The sequence below is a fragment of the Apodemus sylvaticus genome, chromosome 3 (assembly GCF_947179515.1).
Source record: "Apodemus sylvaticus chromosome 3, mApoSyl1.1, whole genome shotgun sequence".
Lineage (NCBI taxonomy): Eukaryota > Metazoa > Chordata > Mammalia > Rodentia > Muridae > Apodemus > Apodemus sylvaticus.
In genome coordinates, this window is record NC_067474.1 from 23,783,507 (window position 1) to 23,799,727 (window position 16,221).

Genomic DNA, 16,221 nt, shown 5'->3' on the forward strand with positions numbered 1-16,221 from the left:
ACAGACAGAGGAAGTGAAGCCTAAGGTGACAGATACACCGATCTGGGCGGTGGCCAAGCACTGTCCTCAGCCACAGCTTTCTATGAAGGAAAAGAAAGTGTGCTGAAGCGCCCCCTCCCCACTCCGGTTTGAAGGTCTTGACTTGCATCTTGCATAAATCAACTTCCTGCAGCAGCTGCTCCCTTTTCGCCTCTCCAAACCTCCCCACAGCGCCACCTCAGGTACAGGCATGCGCCTTAGAGGCAGCCAGCCAGCAGTTAGCCCCGAGGGCTGGCTGGGTGTGGCTGAGGTTCCAGAACCAGTGTCCGTGGGCTATATGTCCCCAGGCTACATCTGGACAGGCAGGGAGGGTCGGAATGAACCTGGCCATACTTTTACTATTGAAATCGACCCCAACTTTACTAGCTTCTGGGGAAAGCAGGGGGCTTTGGGGATTTTTGTATTTGCTGGGTTGTAAACATTTTATGGGAAGGCAGCCCAGGAAAATCTGCTTAGCTTTCCGCCTTGCACGTTGAAGTGATGTTGGCTGCATGCACGAATGTGTCAGAAAAAGAGGTCTAATATTCCATTCGTCCTAAAGAATTTGCCTTGGAATTTTTAAAGTCTGCAAGGCTGTATGGTTAGCAAATGTATTTTTCTCACTTGTAACCAAGACATGAATCCTTGGGATTCATTGAAGAACAGAATAGCAGATTGGGTGGTGGGGGTAGGGGAAAGGGGTGGGACATATCCCTGCCTGTGTCTAGATATCCCTGGCTGAGGTGTTCTCTTTCCAGGAATGCCTATTTCCAATGTACGGGAAGATCTCCATAGATAGGAGTGCTAGTTTGTTCATGCCCCTGTCTCTGCTTCTGAAAGCTGCGTCACTCTTTTATTTGTTGGAAGGAAGAAAAAGATTGGAAAAGAAAGAAGTGACACAGCAGCTGTCACACTGTCTGCATCATGCTGGGCCTAAAACATCCCAGCTGGACTAGTGGGTTTAAAGAATGACTGTTAACTATAAATCACTTTGGAGTCTGAAGGAAAGGAGTTCAAAATAAGCACCCAAAAGCCGCAGTCCTGTTCTTAGCTAGCGATTCAATTAGACAAGCCGACTCGGACACTGATACTTTTAAGGGCAAACTGAAAATCACGTTTCTGCAAGTTTCTGACCTGTGTGTATTCTAGGTCTCCCAGGGTTCTGGGTCTGTGGTAAGCAAGGATTTGCCATTGTCTTCGCTTCTATACGTTCGTGGAGGGTGTCCGGTGCTTGGGAAAGACAGACCTCGTGACAGATATAGACGGGATAATTGTAGATGATTTCAAGTGCTGGAAAGGTAATAAGTCACGGTCCTGTGATAGTGGGCCAGCGAGGCTGTTTTGGATCAAGGTGGTGTGAGATGACCTCTTGGAAAAGGGAATATCTGAGGCGTTAATATTGACCAGAGCCCCTGGACAGAAGGACTAGGGAAGCAAGGCTCAGACTTGGCGACCACAAAGGCTTATTAGTGGTTACACAGCCTGCTGACAGGGAGGCCAGGGAGGCCCCCTGTTACAATAAGAGTAGAAACTTCTGTTCCAGGCAGCAGCAGAGATGAGGATGGGGTCCGGTCTGGTGTGGTTCCTCACCACACAGTGTGTGTATGGTCCAGGCATGAGCCTGGGGGTGCTTAGGCGTCCGAACTGGATTCCCAGGCTGCCTGACCCCTCCTTCCCACTTCCTCTTGGGGATTGCCGAAGAGCACCGGGCTGATCTCCCTGTAAGTGAAACTGACTGTAATTATTTTTTATCTCGCAGACGATCTCTCGCACACTCCTCTCCGGAGACAGAAGTATTTGTTTGATGTGTCCACGCTCTCAGACAAAGAAGAGCTGGTGGGCGCAGAGCTGAGGCTTTATCGCCAGGCGCCCCCAGCACCCTGGGGGCTACCGGCCCGACCGCTACACTTGCAGCTCTTCCCCTGTTTGTCCCCTTTGCTACTGGACGCCAGGACCCTGGATCCACAGGGACCAACCCAAGCCGGCTGGGAAGTCTTCGATGTGTGGCAGGGCCTGCGCTCTCAGCCGTGGAAGCAGCTGTGCTTGGAGTTGCGGGCAGCCTGGGGTGAGTTGGACGCCGAGGATACAGGGGCGCGTGCGAGGGGTCCCCAGCAGCCACCGCCTCTGGACCTGCGGAGTCTGGGCTTCGGCCGGAGGGTGCGGCCGCCCCAGGAGCGGGCCCTGCTTGTCGTGTTCACCAGATCGCAGCGCAAGAACCTGTTCACTGAGATGCATGAGCAGCTGGGCTCTGCAGAGGCTGCGGGAGCCGAGGGGTCATGGCCAGCGCCGTCGGGCGCCCCAGACGCCGGGTCTTGGCTGCCCTCGCCCGGCCGCCGGCGGCGACGCACCGCCTTCGCCAGCCGTCACGGCAAGCGACACGGCAAGAAGTCCAGGCTGCGCTGCAGCAGAAAGCCTCTGCACGTGAATTTTAAGGAGTTAGGCTGGGATGACTGGATTATCGCGCCCCTAGAGTACGAGGCCTATCACTGCGAGGGCGTGTGCGACTTTCCGCTGCGCTCGCACCTGGAGCCCACCAACCACGCCATCATCCAGACACTGATGAACTCCATGGACCCGGGCTCCACCCCGCCTAGCTGCTGTGTTCCCACCAAATTGACTCCCATCAGCATCCTGTACATCGACGCGGGCAATAATGTAGTCTACAAGCAGTACGAGGACATGGTGGTGGAGTCCTGTGGCTGTAGGTAGCGGTGCTGTCCCGCCGCCTGGGCCAGGGACCATGGAGGAGGACTGACAGCTGAGAGAGGAGCACGAGCTGGCCTGGAAGAGGCTACAGGTGGGGGACAGCCTCAAAGTAGGAGCACAGTGGGAGAGCAAGCAGTCCAGCCTTCCCAGAACCACCCAACCCCCAACCCAGAAGTAGCTAAGGGTTTCATTCACACTTTGCCTTGCCACCCTGGAAGGATTCTTTCTTTTATTCTGGCTTTTTCCCGTCTCCTTGGTTTTGATAGGACATGGAAGGAGAGCAGATGTGTATCTGTTCACAAGTGTTCTGTGGATTGGGGAGGAGGGCGTGAGAGAAATAACCAATTATTTTTGTCCGCATCTTAGATTGGTTGTTTCTACCTGTGCGAGACCTCTGAGTCTTTCCAGCCAAGTCACAGCTGGCATCCTTGGCCGCACCGGAAGTGTTAGGGGAGCTGGCTAAAGGAATATGCGAGTCGGGAAGGGCCTTGCCCTGAGAGAAGCCCGGATGCCTCCTTCTCCCCTCTGTGCATTCCCATGAATTTATCTGTTCTGTCCTGGCCTCTCCCAGCACAGGGAACTGGGAGTTGCCACCACAGTAGACTCAGATCTCCGGATGCCTTTACTGTTGCTGGTGGGGGGGAAAGGATTTGGAATGGATGGAATGACAAGAATTAGTTCATGTGGAACCCCGTGAAGGATAATGAGAAACCACAAGGCCTACCTCTGACCGGGTGACACTGAGGTGCATTACCCAAGGCTGGAGGTAGCCCGCCCAAAAAGCTATTGGTCATGTTTCTCATTGATTTCTTTAAAAAGAATTTGCCAAAAATTCCAGTATCACCTTCTAAGGCAAAGGTTTTTTTTTTTTTTTTTTCCTTTTCTTTTCTTTAGTGGCGAGGGGTGGAAACTCTATAATTAAGGTATGAAGGGAAGAGGAGGAAAGGACCTAAAAGGTAGAAGGGCTACATCAGGAGGGGAGACAAGGGCCCCACAGGAGGATGGAGATAAAGGGCCAGGAGCCTCTGCCTCTGAAGTTTCTTAAAATTTAAGTCCCTCTTCTCTTTCTGACATTCCTGAGAGATTACGAGCCAGCAATAGCCCAGGGCTCCCCCTAGGGAATCGATTTAGATTGTAATTACCAGTTAGGTGCTGTTTTTACACCTTAGTGTAATGCGAAGCTGTGAGTCAAGTGTTAGGTTGAGCTTTGGGTGGAAACTGGGAAACAGGACATCGGGAAAGAAACCAGAAGGAAGCAAGAGACAGAACACAGGAGAATACCTGTTCCCAGGTAGTCAAAATCGCTATTCTTCCCACAGTCTGTACCACGATCATTTTCAAACATCGCCTAGACAGAGTCCCTTTGACAAATACGCTTCTTCATCTTTGTCCATGGAATAGTTTAAACTGCGGACCTTGTGTTAGTGATTACAGAATGTTTTGGGTTACCCCAACTGGCTTGTTCTCTCCTCATTGAAATCTGTTTCTTGTCTGGTTAAGAGAAAACAAACTGTCAAGGAAAGAGTTGGAATGCTAATACATGGTAATATAAACTGGTAAGGGAGAAAAGACAAGACTCGGCCAGGAGAACTAACTTAAATGCACATTTGCTTTGGATGCACTGCTGTTCTGTTGAGGCTGTATATATTTGTTTATTTAAGATGACTGAAAGTGCAAAGAGAAAACATGCAATTCATCTTAATGTACAAAACGTTATATGCACTCAAATGTTATAATTTCTAATATTTTTAAAGTTTATATTCGAGTTGTACAAAGTTAAGCATTAATCAGATATTTCATTCTTTCATAATGTTATCATTTTCTTAAATATTATTACAAAATTTTAAGTGTGTCTAATGGAGAGTTTTTTTGAAACTGTCTACCTCACTATATACAGATTTTAACAACACTAAAGTTACCAGAGGTTGATTAATATTCAAAACATTTTTATAGTATTCCTTCTTGGATGATATGGAATCTGGTTAATTCTGTCTTATTAAACTCATTTTCCCCTTAATAACTCAGCCTGGTTTATGTGGATCTATAGAAATCAGTTTCTAAAGAAATTACTGTCCACAATGTTTCATTCCAGTTCCAATTGGAAGACACTAATTGTTTTGAAGGCTACTGTCATGAGCGTTATTTTACATAATTTTTTAATTCATAAAATTAAAGCCAAATCCTGACCAGTCCTTTAAAACTTGATAAATCTATGCCCTATCACACGGTCTCAAGAACCTAAGAAGGAATTTGAGTCTTCCATAGTTTCTTCTTGAGTCCAGGAAGGACTTCCCTCAGGCTAAGTATATGTTCTATAGCTGGTTGCATCTCTGGGCCCTGCTCACTTCTTTAATTACTGATTAACACACTCACATATATGGTGAACCACAGGCAATACATACAATGTGGTTTCTGTTTTGTGTTTACTGTACACTGGCAGACTCTTGTATAAGTTCAGGTCTGGAAGTTCACATGTCAGGCACAGACAGCTATTGAACCTGTTACCTCAAGGCACTCAGAAACTCCGTCAGATAGATATTGATGTAGACTCTTTCATAGAAGAGTAACTGAGGTGCAGAGAACTTAAACAGCCTACTGACAACTGTCCAGGAAAGAGCAGGTGTTCAGATTTAAATTCAGTCTTCGAGACAATAGAACCCAAAGATCGACTGTCTTTTGGTGCCCACATGCCTGTACAGACAATGTATAGTCAGCCACAGTGTTAAAGGATTGGCAGCTGGTGACAGGAGCAGAACCAGCCACAAGGCATGGCAGCACTGTTTGCAGTCTTGTAGCGTGTTACCACAGCTGATTTGTGTATGGTGCCAGCTCAGAAAGTGGCATGTGGAAAATTACATAGGGGGTTACTCAACTCAGAGTTGCTAGCTTTGAGCCGTTCAGAAAAAGTGATGGGTTAAGTCATTGCTGGGCTTTGGAAACTTCTAGACTTTACCACTGCCTTGAATGCGATTTTTGTGAGTTCTGATCCTTAAAATAACGATCAACTTACAAGTAGGATATGTTTCAGAAGATTGGTTATATATAAATAGTCTGTTCAAACTTTTCCCCCATGGAGTCAATGTTTCTTGAATTCCTAATCATTTTGTAAATGCTTTATTTTACCAAACTAAAAAGTTTGAAGACAGAGTCTTCAGCATTTCACAAATGATCACCTGGGAAAACATCCTCTGAGCAAGCCTTTTCCCAGAGCTGAGAAGTCTTCACATTTTTCCACTCTTCCTAGCACAATACCCAATTCCCCTGACTTTCTAATCCCAGCCCCAAGCCTCATTATATATGTGTGTCCCCAACCACTTTCCCTTTGAGCTTGCATTATTCTCTCTATCAGAAAGTTTCTGCCCTAACTTAGGGGAAACACTTCTAATTGAATTATCTAAAGATATAAATATACCTCAGCCCTTAAGATTGGAGATATTTGCAATTAATAAATATCTTGCTTCATTTGGTTTTCTCTGAATAGTGGTGGTTGTGGTGGTGGTGGTGGTGGTGGTGGTGGTGGTGGTGGTGGTGGTGGTAGTAGTAGTCCTTGTAGACAACATACCAGAAGATTCAATGCGTAAGCCAGTTATTCACTGATGACACATGGATGACAAGAGACACTGTCACAGGAGAATTTTGGTGTAACGAAAAAATGAATTGTGAAATTCTTTTTTGGTCCTTGTCATTGGGAAATGTCTCACTATGTAGCCCAGGCTGGTCCTGAATTTATGATCATCCTTCCCCAGTCTCATAAGGGCTGTGATGACAGGTATAGGTACAGTGATGTCCTAATCAAAATATGTAACATTAGTTTTCAACATATAAAAGCAAAATATCCAATAGTTCCTAGTATTCAAAATATTCCTAACTTCTTAAGTTTAATGTATATAGGCTCCATTGAGATAAGCTCTTGTCTTTGTTTTACTCATAGTTATATTCCTAGCATTAAGTACTGAATTTGCTAGTATACATCTAGCAAATATACTAAATGAATATGTTCATGAATTCTGCTTAGTTTACAAATCTACTTGTAGCAGTCACATTCAAGGGAATGTATGATTAATGTCTCTTCAACACAAGTTGAATGAGTCAATTTTCCTTAACTGTAGTGGTTAAGAGGATACACTGCTGTTCTTCCAGAGGATCTGAGTTCAGATCCCCACATCCATATTGTGTGGCTCACAATCCCTGTGACTCCAGATCCGAGTGATCCAACAGCCTCTGTGGCCTCCAGGAACATCTGCATTCTCAGGCCGATATTCATATACAAACACAAAGACACACACAAGACACACACACATACAAGGCACACAGATATATACACAGAGGGACAAATAGACACACAGGCAAATATTCATGATTTCGAAAAAGCTCAAAAACTAATTAATTCTTGTCAAAACCCTAGTAAACAAATGGTCTTTAAATCTTGCAGATTATTTTAAAAAAATCATATAACCCAAATTTATTTTAAAATTCTCAACTTTTCTGACAGATGATTAAACAAAACAGATCCTTTTTTATTAATTAATTAATTAATTTCACTCCATATTTTATTTCCCCACCCCACATCCACCCTCTGACTATTCCACATTCCATACCTCCTCCCTACCCCCTTTCTCCATGTGGATGTCCCCCACCTCTAAACTCTCTGGTGCCTCCAGTCTCTTGAGGGTTAGTTGTATCATCTCCAAATGAACACAGACCTAGCAGTCCTCTACTGTATGTGTGGGCCTCATATCAGCTGGTGTATGCTATCTGTTTGGTGTCCATTGTTTGAGAGATCTTGGGAGTCTGGATTAAATGAGACTCCTACAGGATTGCCCTTCTCTTCAGCTTCTTTCAGCCTTCCCTAAGTCAACAACAGGGGTCAGCTGCTTCTGTCCATTGGTTGGGTGAAAATATCTGCATCTGACTCTTTCAGCTGCTTGTTGAGTCTTCCGGAGTACCGGTCATGCTCGGTCCCTTTTTGTGAGCACTCCATAGCCTCAGTAATAGTGTCAGGCCTTGGAACCTCCCCTTGAGCAGGATCCCACTTTGGGTCTGTCTCTGGACCTTCCTTTCCTCAGGCTTCTCTTCATTTCCATATGTAAATCAATGAAGTCAGCATCTAAAGATGGTATTTTACAAGTTACAGTAAGTATTCCAATTCTGTTTGAGTCTTTTGTCTATGCACTAGAAACCCAATCACTCAATTACTTCAAAGTCACAAGTGACAGAGAACTTGTTAGCTACTTTGGCAACCCCATTTCTTATGGTTTAAAGCTATTTCAACAGTCAAATACACATGTAATATTTCGTAAATATTTTAAATACCAAATATACACAGATTGTCTTACTAATTTAAAAAAAATTTAAAATTAATATGAAAGTATTGATATTTAGGTATCATTTATCTAACATTTTATACTGTGGTCAGAAATTTCTTTGAATTAAGAACATTGACAGCTAGTCATGATGGTCCATGCCTACAAGTCTATCACTCTGGAGGCTGAGAAGGAAGAAGGGAGGCCAAGAGAGGTGGCACAGTGGGTTAGAGTACCTCTTTGTAAGGAAGCATAAGGATCCCAGTACAACCCAAGCATCTATCATGTTAAGAAAGCAGCCAACAACCCTGCCCTGTGGGGACTGGGAGGTTGCTGCTGCTATAGGAGGATGGTGGGACTTGCTGTCCAGACAGCTTAGCTGGAGAAACATGGATCAATGTCAGACAGTGTCTCAAAGGAGTAAGGCAGAGAGTGACAGAGCAGGACACTCAAATATCCACTTCTGGCCTGCACATGGATTCACTCACATATACCACATGTATATGTGCACATGCACATACACATATAACACATGCATATGTACACATACAAACACATAGACCAAATTCATATATGCACATGCACACACACATATATGCGTATGTGCCACATGCATATGTACATGTACACACACATATACCACATGAATATATGCACATATACACATATACCATGTGCATATGTATACATGCACACACAGGAACATACACAGAGTTCAAAGCCAGCTTGGCTAGAGAACAAGACCCTGAAAATAAGCAAGCAAGCAAACAAGGAAACAAGCAAACACAGTCTCTGCCCAACTAGTCCACTGCTAAAGAGTTAAAACACAAGAAAATCTATTCAATAGACAGTAGTTGCAAATTTGGTTGTGGATTTGGTCAATAAAAGAAGTAAGTAATTTCCATAAAAAAAATCAAGACTTCCCTAAAAGTCACTGTAAGAATAGGAACTCTCAAGTTCCTGCCTTTCAGGGGTTCCTCCCCTAGGTTCCAGGTAGACTGCCTAACTTGTTCACTTGGTTTGAGGAACTTGAGTTCCACATTCTCTATAAAGAGGATAGCTAGGTTTCCCCAGAGATTAATGTGGTTTTCTATACTCATTTAGGGCTTTTACAGATACATGTCACTTCCGAAAGATCCTGCTATACCACTCCTGGGCATATACCCAGAGGATTCCCCAGCATGTAATAAGGATACATGCTCCACTATGTTCATAGCAGCCCTATTTATAATAGCCAGAAGCTGGAAAGAACCCAGGTATCCCTCAACAGAAGAATGGATGCAAAAAATGTGGTATATATACACCATGGAGTACTATTCAGCCATTAGAAACAATGAATTCATGAAATTCTTAGACAAATGGATGGAGCTGGAGAACATCATACTAAGTGAGGTAACCCAGTCTCAAAAGATCAATCATGGTATGCACTCACTAATAAGCGGATATTAGCCTGGAAAACTGGAATACCCAAAACATAATCCACACATCAAATGAGAGGTACAAGAAGAACCGAGGAGTGGCCCCTGGTTCTGGAAAGACTCAGTGTAGCAGTATAAGGCAAAACCTAAACAGGGAAGTGGGAAGGGTTGGGTGGGAGGACAGGGGGAGGGAAGGGGGTTTATGTGACATTTGGGGAGTGGGGGGGAACAGAAAAGGGGAAATCATTTGAAATGTAAATAAAAAATATATCGAATAATAAAAAAAAGAAAACCCTTATAAAATTCTTCAATACTTCTTTTAACTTTATTACCAAATTTTCTTAATCGGAATTTCTTTTTCTCGAACTCCTTTATTTTTCCCCTGGGGAAGAGCTACAAAATGACAACTAATGGAAACTTCCCATTTTCTGCTCACGTCCGGCCTAGTTCTAGGGTCTCCATTCTCAAGTGTAATCATGAAAACATGCTCCTGTGCTTGAGGAGTTTGGGAGCTATTTTGTGAGTTACCACTGTGTGGCAGGCACTGTTCAAGGCTCTGGGAAACTTTCTGTGTAGAAAAGAAGAAAGTTCCAACCTAAAGCTGAGTTTCCAGCATTTCTCAGGTTCCCAGAGCCACTCCTTCTGCCTGTAGCTGGGTTGCTACAGCTCATTCTTTCCACTCACGAGAGCTCCATCAAGTTCCTGCCTCATTCCTTCCTTTAAAAATACAGTGGAGATGGCCGGTCAAGGTGGTTGGAGAAAATGGCACTTGGGACTGCCATATCGCCAACTGTCCATTGAAATCCCTCAGATGTGGTTATCTCCACAGTGGTGAATTTACTTGTCTATGCTGTGAGAGTCTCAAATGTTCATGAGGTTCAGAGTCAGTCATGGAATGGCTTCATCTCCAGGTTTGTGAGAAATAGAGATAATTGCAGATTGGATTTTTTTCCTGAGATCTATTAGCATCTTGCCTTCACTAGTTACTAATGTCCATTGGATGCTAAGCCAGGCCATGCTGGGCAGAAGAAACGTTTAGGCTGTGCTTTAGCTATATGAGGAAGAACATTGCTTTTCTGACTTTAGAATTTCTGTTCAGACTGAGCAGATTTTAATCTTATAAGGCTTTTTTGGTTTAGGCTTAAACAAAACTGCATTTATTTTAGGTTTCATCAACATCTAGGGAAGTTTTACTGAAGTTTGTTGGAGATGAGATTGTAGGTGCCTGGGACCCCTGCCATCCAGCGAACAAATGATTTTTTCCCCAACAAACAGTTGACAGTCTATTAAGAAGAAGCAATGTTCTAATTTTGCAAGTGTATTTGTACTAGTTGCAAAGAGACTTTTAGCTAGCATGTTGTTATTGGAGTTCCCTAGTTGGCAATGAGAATGATTCAGTAGAGTGGTCAGAGACCCCTTGGGGTCTGCTCTAAGCAGCCATTGCATCTTAACACCCTCAAGATTACCTTAAAGGCTTGAGTTTGGGTGTTTGTCTCAAGGCCTTGTCTGCTACATGTTTGGTCCACATTTAAAAAGTCTCCATTGTTTGTAATTTAACCTTTTGGTCTAAAGGGGAAATGGCTTACATGTGTAGATGGTGCACATCGCCTGGTCAGCAATGGGGTCCATTCTCAGGCCAGGATTTGCTTACACAGTGTGAAACAGATCAAAATGTTTCCTCCAAGAAAGTATGTCAAATAGGTATAGAAAGTCTCTATATAGAAAATGTCTCTATAGAAAATCTCCTCTACAGAAAATCTAGTTCAGGCACTGTAGTCATGGCACTGGGAAGTCGAAGTGAAGAATGGGAAATGGGGCTGGGTGAGGGGGGAGGAGTTAGGAGAGGAGAGGAGACCCTTCTGATGATCTGACATCCAATCCCATGCTTTTATAGAGTTGGCATGACTTAAGACAGTCAGCACAGATGTTGATATAATATGAAATCTCTGTTTTGTCTGTCTCTGTCTCTCCCCCTCTCTCTCTCCCTGTCTTTGTCTTTGTCTCTGTCTCTCTCTTTATCTTTCTCTCTCTCACACACACAGACTTTAAAAATGCATAATGACCATATAGACAGGACTCAGCAATTATTAATTGTAATGATAGTCATTATTTTATTTTGGACAGATTTTGGAATATGACTCAATAATTTTTACATTTTAAGTGTGTATGTGTGTGTGTGTGCATGTGTAAATGTTACAGCTGTGACTAGAGTTTAAAGAATAACCTGAAGGAGTCAGTTCTTTCCTTCCACCACGTATGTTCTGGGGACCAAATTCAAATGGTAACATTTGGAGGAAAGCATTTTTACCTGCAGAGCCACTTTTCTGGACCCACGACATTTATTAACAAATTATTTTATTCATGAGTGACTATGCCTGTGCCTGTGTGTATATTTTTATGCCCATGTAAGTATTTGTGGAGGCAAGACGACATCATTGGATCCCCTAGAGCAGGTATGAGCTGCCGGATATAGGTTCGGGAAAGCACATCCTGGTCCTCTGCAAGAGCAGCATGAACCCTTAACAGCTGAGCCATTTCTCCAGTAGTAACATTCCTTTAGGACTGATGGTATAATAGTATTAAAATGCTTATTTTAATGCATCATCCTTTCATTAAATAGATATGCATATCTTTTGTTAATTTGCCATTTGGCACATTTGGAGCTCAGCACTATGAATGAGTACAACCTTAAATAACAATGTCTCTAAAAAAAGTTGCTGAAATAATTGCACAATGAGATTAGCAATGTTATTGACCCCAAAAGCATGCTGAAGAGGAGGAGGCAAGTTTCTCTCATACAAGAATGACACTTTCCTGGTTTTCACTCATTATTTAATTTTTCCTTGGTGAGACAAGTGGCCAAGATGAGTAAGGCTGTTCACGTGATCACAGAACTATTTTTTCTATGTAAATTTAATGGTGCCCTTTTTTTCTTTCTTTCTTTTTCTTTATTTGACTTTTAAAAATAATTCTTTTTTTTATTCGATATAATTTATTTACATTTCAAATGATTTCCCTTTTCTAGCCCCCCCACTCCCCGAAAGTCCCGTAAGCCCCCTTCTCTTCCCCTGTCCTCCCACCCACCCCTTCCCACTTCCCAGTTCTGGTTTTGCCGAATACTGTTTCACTGAGTCTTTCCAGAACCAGGGGCCACTCCTCCTTTCTTCTTGTACCTCATTTGATGTGTGGATTATGTTTTGGGTATTCCAGTTTTCTAGGTTAATATCCACTTATTAGTGAGTGCATACCATGATTCACCTTTTGAGTCTGGGTTACCTCACTTAGTATGATGTTCTCTAGCTCCATCCATTTGCTTAAGAATTTCATGAATTCATTGTTTCTAATGGCTGAATAGTACTCCTTAATGGTGCCCTTTGAGAATTGGTTTGTGATATACATCGTATTAGCCTAACAGAGCAAACGCTAGACTCTTATGTTTCAATAATCCACCTTAAAGGTTTGGACATGACCGTAGCAATCAGTCATAATACACTACATTGGGAAAGTGAGCTCTGTAAACAGATTCTCATATAGGCCAAAGCGGAACATTCGTATTGGGGCTCAAACAGAAAAACAAAAAGTAAGTATGGCTCATAGAATCAAGTTCATCTGTTTCACACTGAAACCCTGAAGACAACGGCAGCTTAAACCAAATCCTCTATTCCTCTCACAAAAATTGAGAGCACAGCCTAGAGTTTGCCCTTTCACTGTTTCTATGGTGATTTCTTAGTCAACAAAGTATCTTTTACATCATTTAAATGACAAGGTTCAATACTCAAGTTTGCTACATAGTTCAAAATAGGAGCTGGAGTTCTGGTCCTCTCACAGGCAATGGAGTAGGCAAGAAAGAGAAAGATGAAAGGCAAGAAAAACACACTTGAGCAGCCGGGAGGATTAGCTGCCTTTCAGGAGCCGCTCTGGAAAGCTCATCAGACACACTTCCGTCTCACTGGTTGTCTTGGGCTACAGCGGGACGTGGGCAGGGTGCCTGTTCACTGGCCACAGAGAAATAAATGGAACTTCTATGACCATGACGAAAAAGAGAAAAGAGAGGTGCATGTGTGTAGTGCTGACTGTCTGAAAGCCAACAAGACTAGCGTGTGTAGCCAGACTCCAGGGTTTTGAACCCAAGGTCTCATCCATTTGCAAGTGTTCTCTGAGCACCAGCCCCTCCCTCTTCCTTTTGTTTTAAGTCAGGGTCTCACTAAGATGCCCAGACCAGTTATGACTTACTATATAGTCCAGCATACCTTGTACTCCCAATCCCCCTGCCTCAGCCACCCAAGTGGCTGGGATCATAGGCCTGGACCATTGCCCAGATCCATAGTTTGCCAGAAGACAGCTGACATAAATTGTTCCTGCCTCTATGGGACATGTCAGTGGGAACACAGAAAGAACAGCCAGAAACATGGAAGGGATTTTTTTTTTTTATTTTCCGTAAATCAAATCAGACAAATATATACTATTCTCAACTGTGAAGATGAATTGTCCTGGATAATGATTACTATTGTGCAATGCATCTCTAAGATACCACTTTCTTGAATTACTGGGAAATCATGACCAAAGAAGAGGAGACAGTCCTTGTCATCTGTGTGGGGCTGAGGGTCCATTGCTCGTAAGTTTCCAAAGAGCATTGTCAGTGAAAGGGTTAAGGATCTGGGGCCTAGTGGATGAAAACCAGTAGGCTGGCATATTATTTTTATTGTGTTGACACAGATGCATTTTCTTAAAGATTTATAAGAAACTTTTAATTTTAAAGAATACTCTGTTCCTTGCTTCCCCAAATTCCATTTAACTTATGTATGTGTCATCTACTCTACAGTCTCAGAGGGGGAGAACAATCACAGAAGAATTCTCTTTACTCTGAACTTTTACATACACAAGGAGCACGGGCACTGAGTTCATGGATTACTGCTTACCAGCGAGTGTTCCCCAAAGGAGTTGATCCTCAGAGGAAAAAAAAATGCAGGGTGGGAAAAACAACAGACTGAATTTCAAGAGAAGCAGGGTACCCACAATAATATTACCAGCAACTCTGTCTGTTTGTCTGTCTGTCTGTCTATCTAATTTATCCATTTAGTTATTTATTATTTGTCTGTCTCTATGTCTATCTGTCTGTCTAATTTATCCATTTAGTTATTTATTATTTGTCGGTGTCTCTGTCTCTCTGTCTCTCTGTCTCTCTGTCTCTATGTCTCTATCTATCTATCTATCTATCTATCTATCTATCTATCTATCTATCTATCCACCTAGTGTCACTAGTAAGTCTGAAAGAAGTCCACCTCAGATGTCATTCCTCAACCAGATTAGTCCATCTTCCCAGTTTTAGACAGGGCCTGTTACTGCCCTGGCATGTCCCTATTCAGTAAGCTAGCTGGCCAGGGAAACCCAAGGACTGAAGTTATTAGCAAGCAACACCACGTGGCTTCCCCCGCGGCCCCCCCCCCCCTTAAGGTCGGTTCTGTGAATAAAACAGATGCTTGAGCCGCAGCAGACATCTTTCTGACCCTAGCCACCTATTTATTAATTTACCACAGTGCCTTTCATGAATGCCCCTCCCATTTCCTTCTGTCTACCTGTGCTTTATATCCCTGCTTAGAAAAGTTAAATAAGTTAGAGAAGTCCTGTGGCTATACTACACGACCAAGGCCAAGCTGGCTCTACAGTAGGCTGCCGAAGCCCTATGCCCACGGCCCACTAACCACTGTGTAATATAGCCTCAAAAGCATCCTCAGAATCTGCTCCATCGCTGATCACCGGCAAAGTCTGGGATTTGCTGGAGGAGAAAAAAAAATGCGTGCAATCTAAAAGCGCTCCCCCAATATCTGTTTTGATACCCCAAACTAATTGTGCACTTTCGGAGAGCTTTTTGGCAACTCTTTCTAATGACCCAAACTGTCGCCTCCTTCCACCTCGGCTTGGCAGGGCTCAGACCTGGGGCTGACCGCCGGCGGGCGGGGCAGGAAGGGATCACCAAGGCCACCGCATTGGCTGCCTCTGGCAGCGGGAGAGGGCGTGGCTGCTCCCCACACGCAGTGGCGGCGGACGGGGATGGGTACACTCCGGCTAGGAAACACAGAAAGCCCATGAAAGTAAATGTGGCAATTGCCTTGAAGGTGGGCTGAACTCATGTCGGTGCCTTTGTCTTTCAAAGCTGGAAGAGCTCCTTGCTTACCCAGTTGTTCCTTATCTGGGAGGAGACTTGAGCCTGTCCCTCCGCGCGCTCCACGGGTTGGCCAGAAGAGGGAGCAGCTTCAGTGGCGAGAAGGAGTTCTCACCAAAGTCCGGAGAATGGCACCTAGATCCCAATCTGCTGACTCTGAGGACTAACAATTGTTGAAATTAAAAACTATCAGAGAGAACAGAAAATGCCTATTTTATTTTTATTTTTTTAGTTTTGGCAAGCTCTAAAGCCATTAAAGGATGTAGAAAGAAATTTTAACTAAATGTTCATTTAATCGCTTCAAAGATCTAGCATCTCTGATGTGGTTGTTGTCAAAATACAGTCCCTAACAGCATCCTGCTCACCCAGTCAGGAACTTTGACATCTCTGTCTCTGTGATGTCTTCTCAGTACCTGCCATGGTTCCTATGAGCTCCCTAAACAGTATACGTGTAATGGCTTGGTCCCCAAAATGGCTTGAATTACACCAGGAAGTAATACGGACCTTTAAAGGGTGGAGCCTAGTGGAAGATCTGTTGGTTTGGGAGGTATGTCCTCAGAAGAGATTGTGGGATGTGGGATTCCTGCCTCTTTGTACCAGTTCCTGACTTGAG

The 16,221-nt window shown here is 43.8% G+C and overlaps 1 protein-coding gene across 1 annotated transcript in view; it reads left to right on the forward strand.

Annotated features, from left to right (window-relative positions):
- The window catches only part of Gdf6 (growth differentiation factor 6), a 17,684-nt gene extending 13,200 nt beyond the window's left edge, over positions 1-4,484 (forward strand). Inside the window, exon 2 of the mRNA XM_052176058.1 lies at positions 1,778-4,484. Within this exon, the coding sequence (XP_052032018.1) occupies positions 1,778-2,727 (950 nt within the window). The 3' untranslated portion in view covers positions 2,728-4,484. The remainder of the gene's footprint in view (positions 1-1,777) is intronic.
- Positions 4,485-16,221: the final 11,737 nt, after the last annotated feature.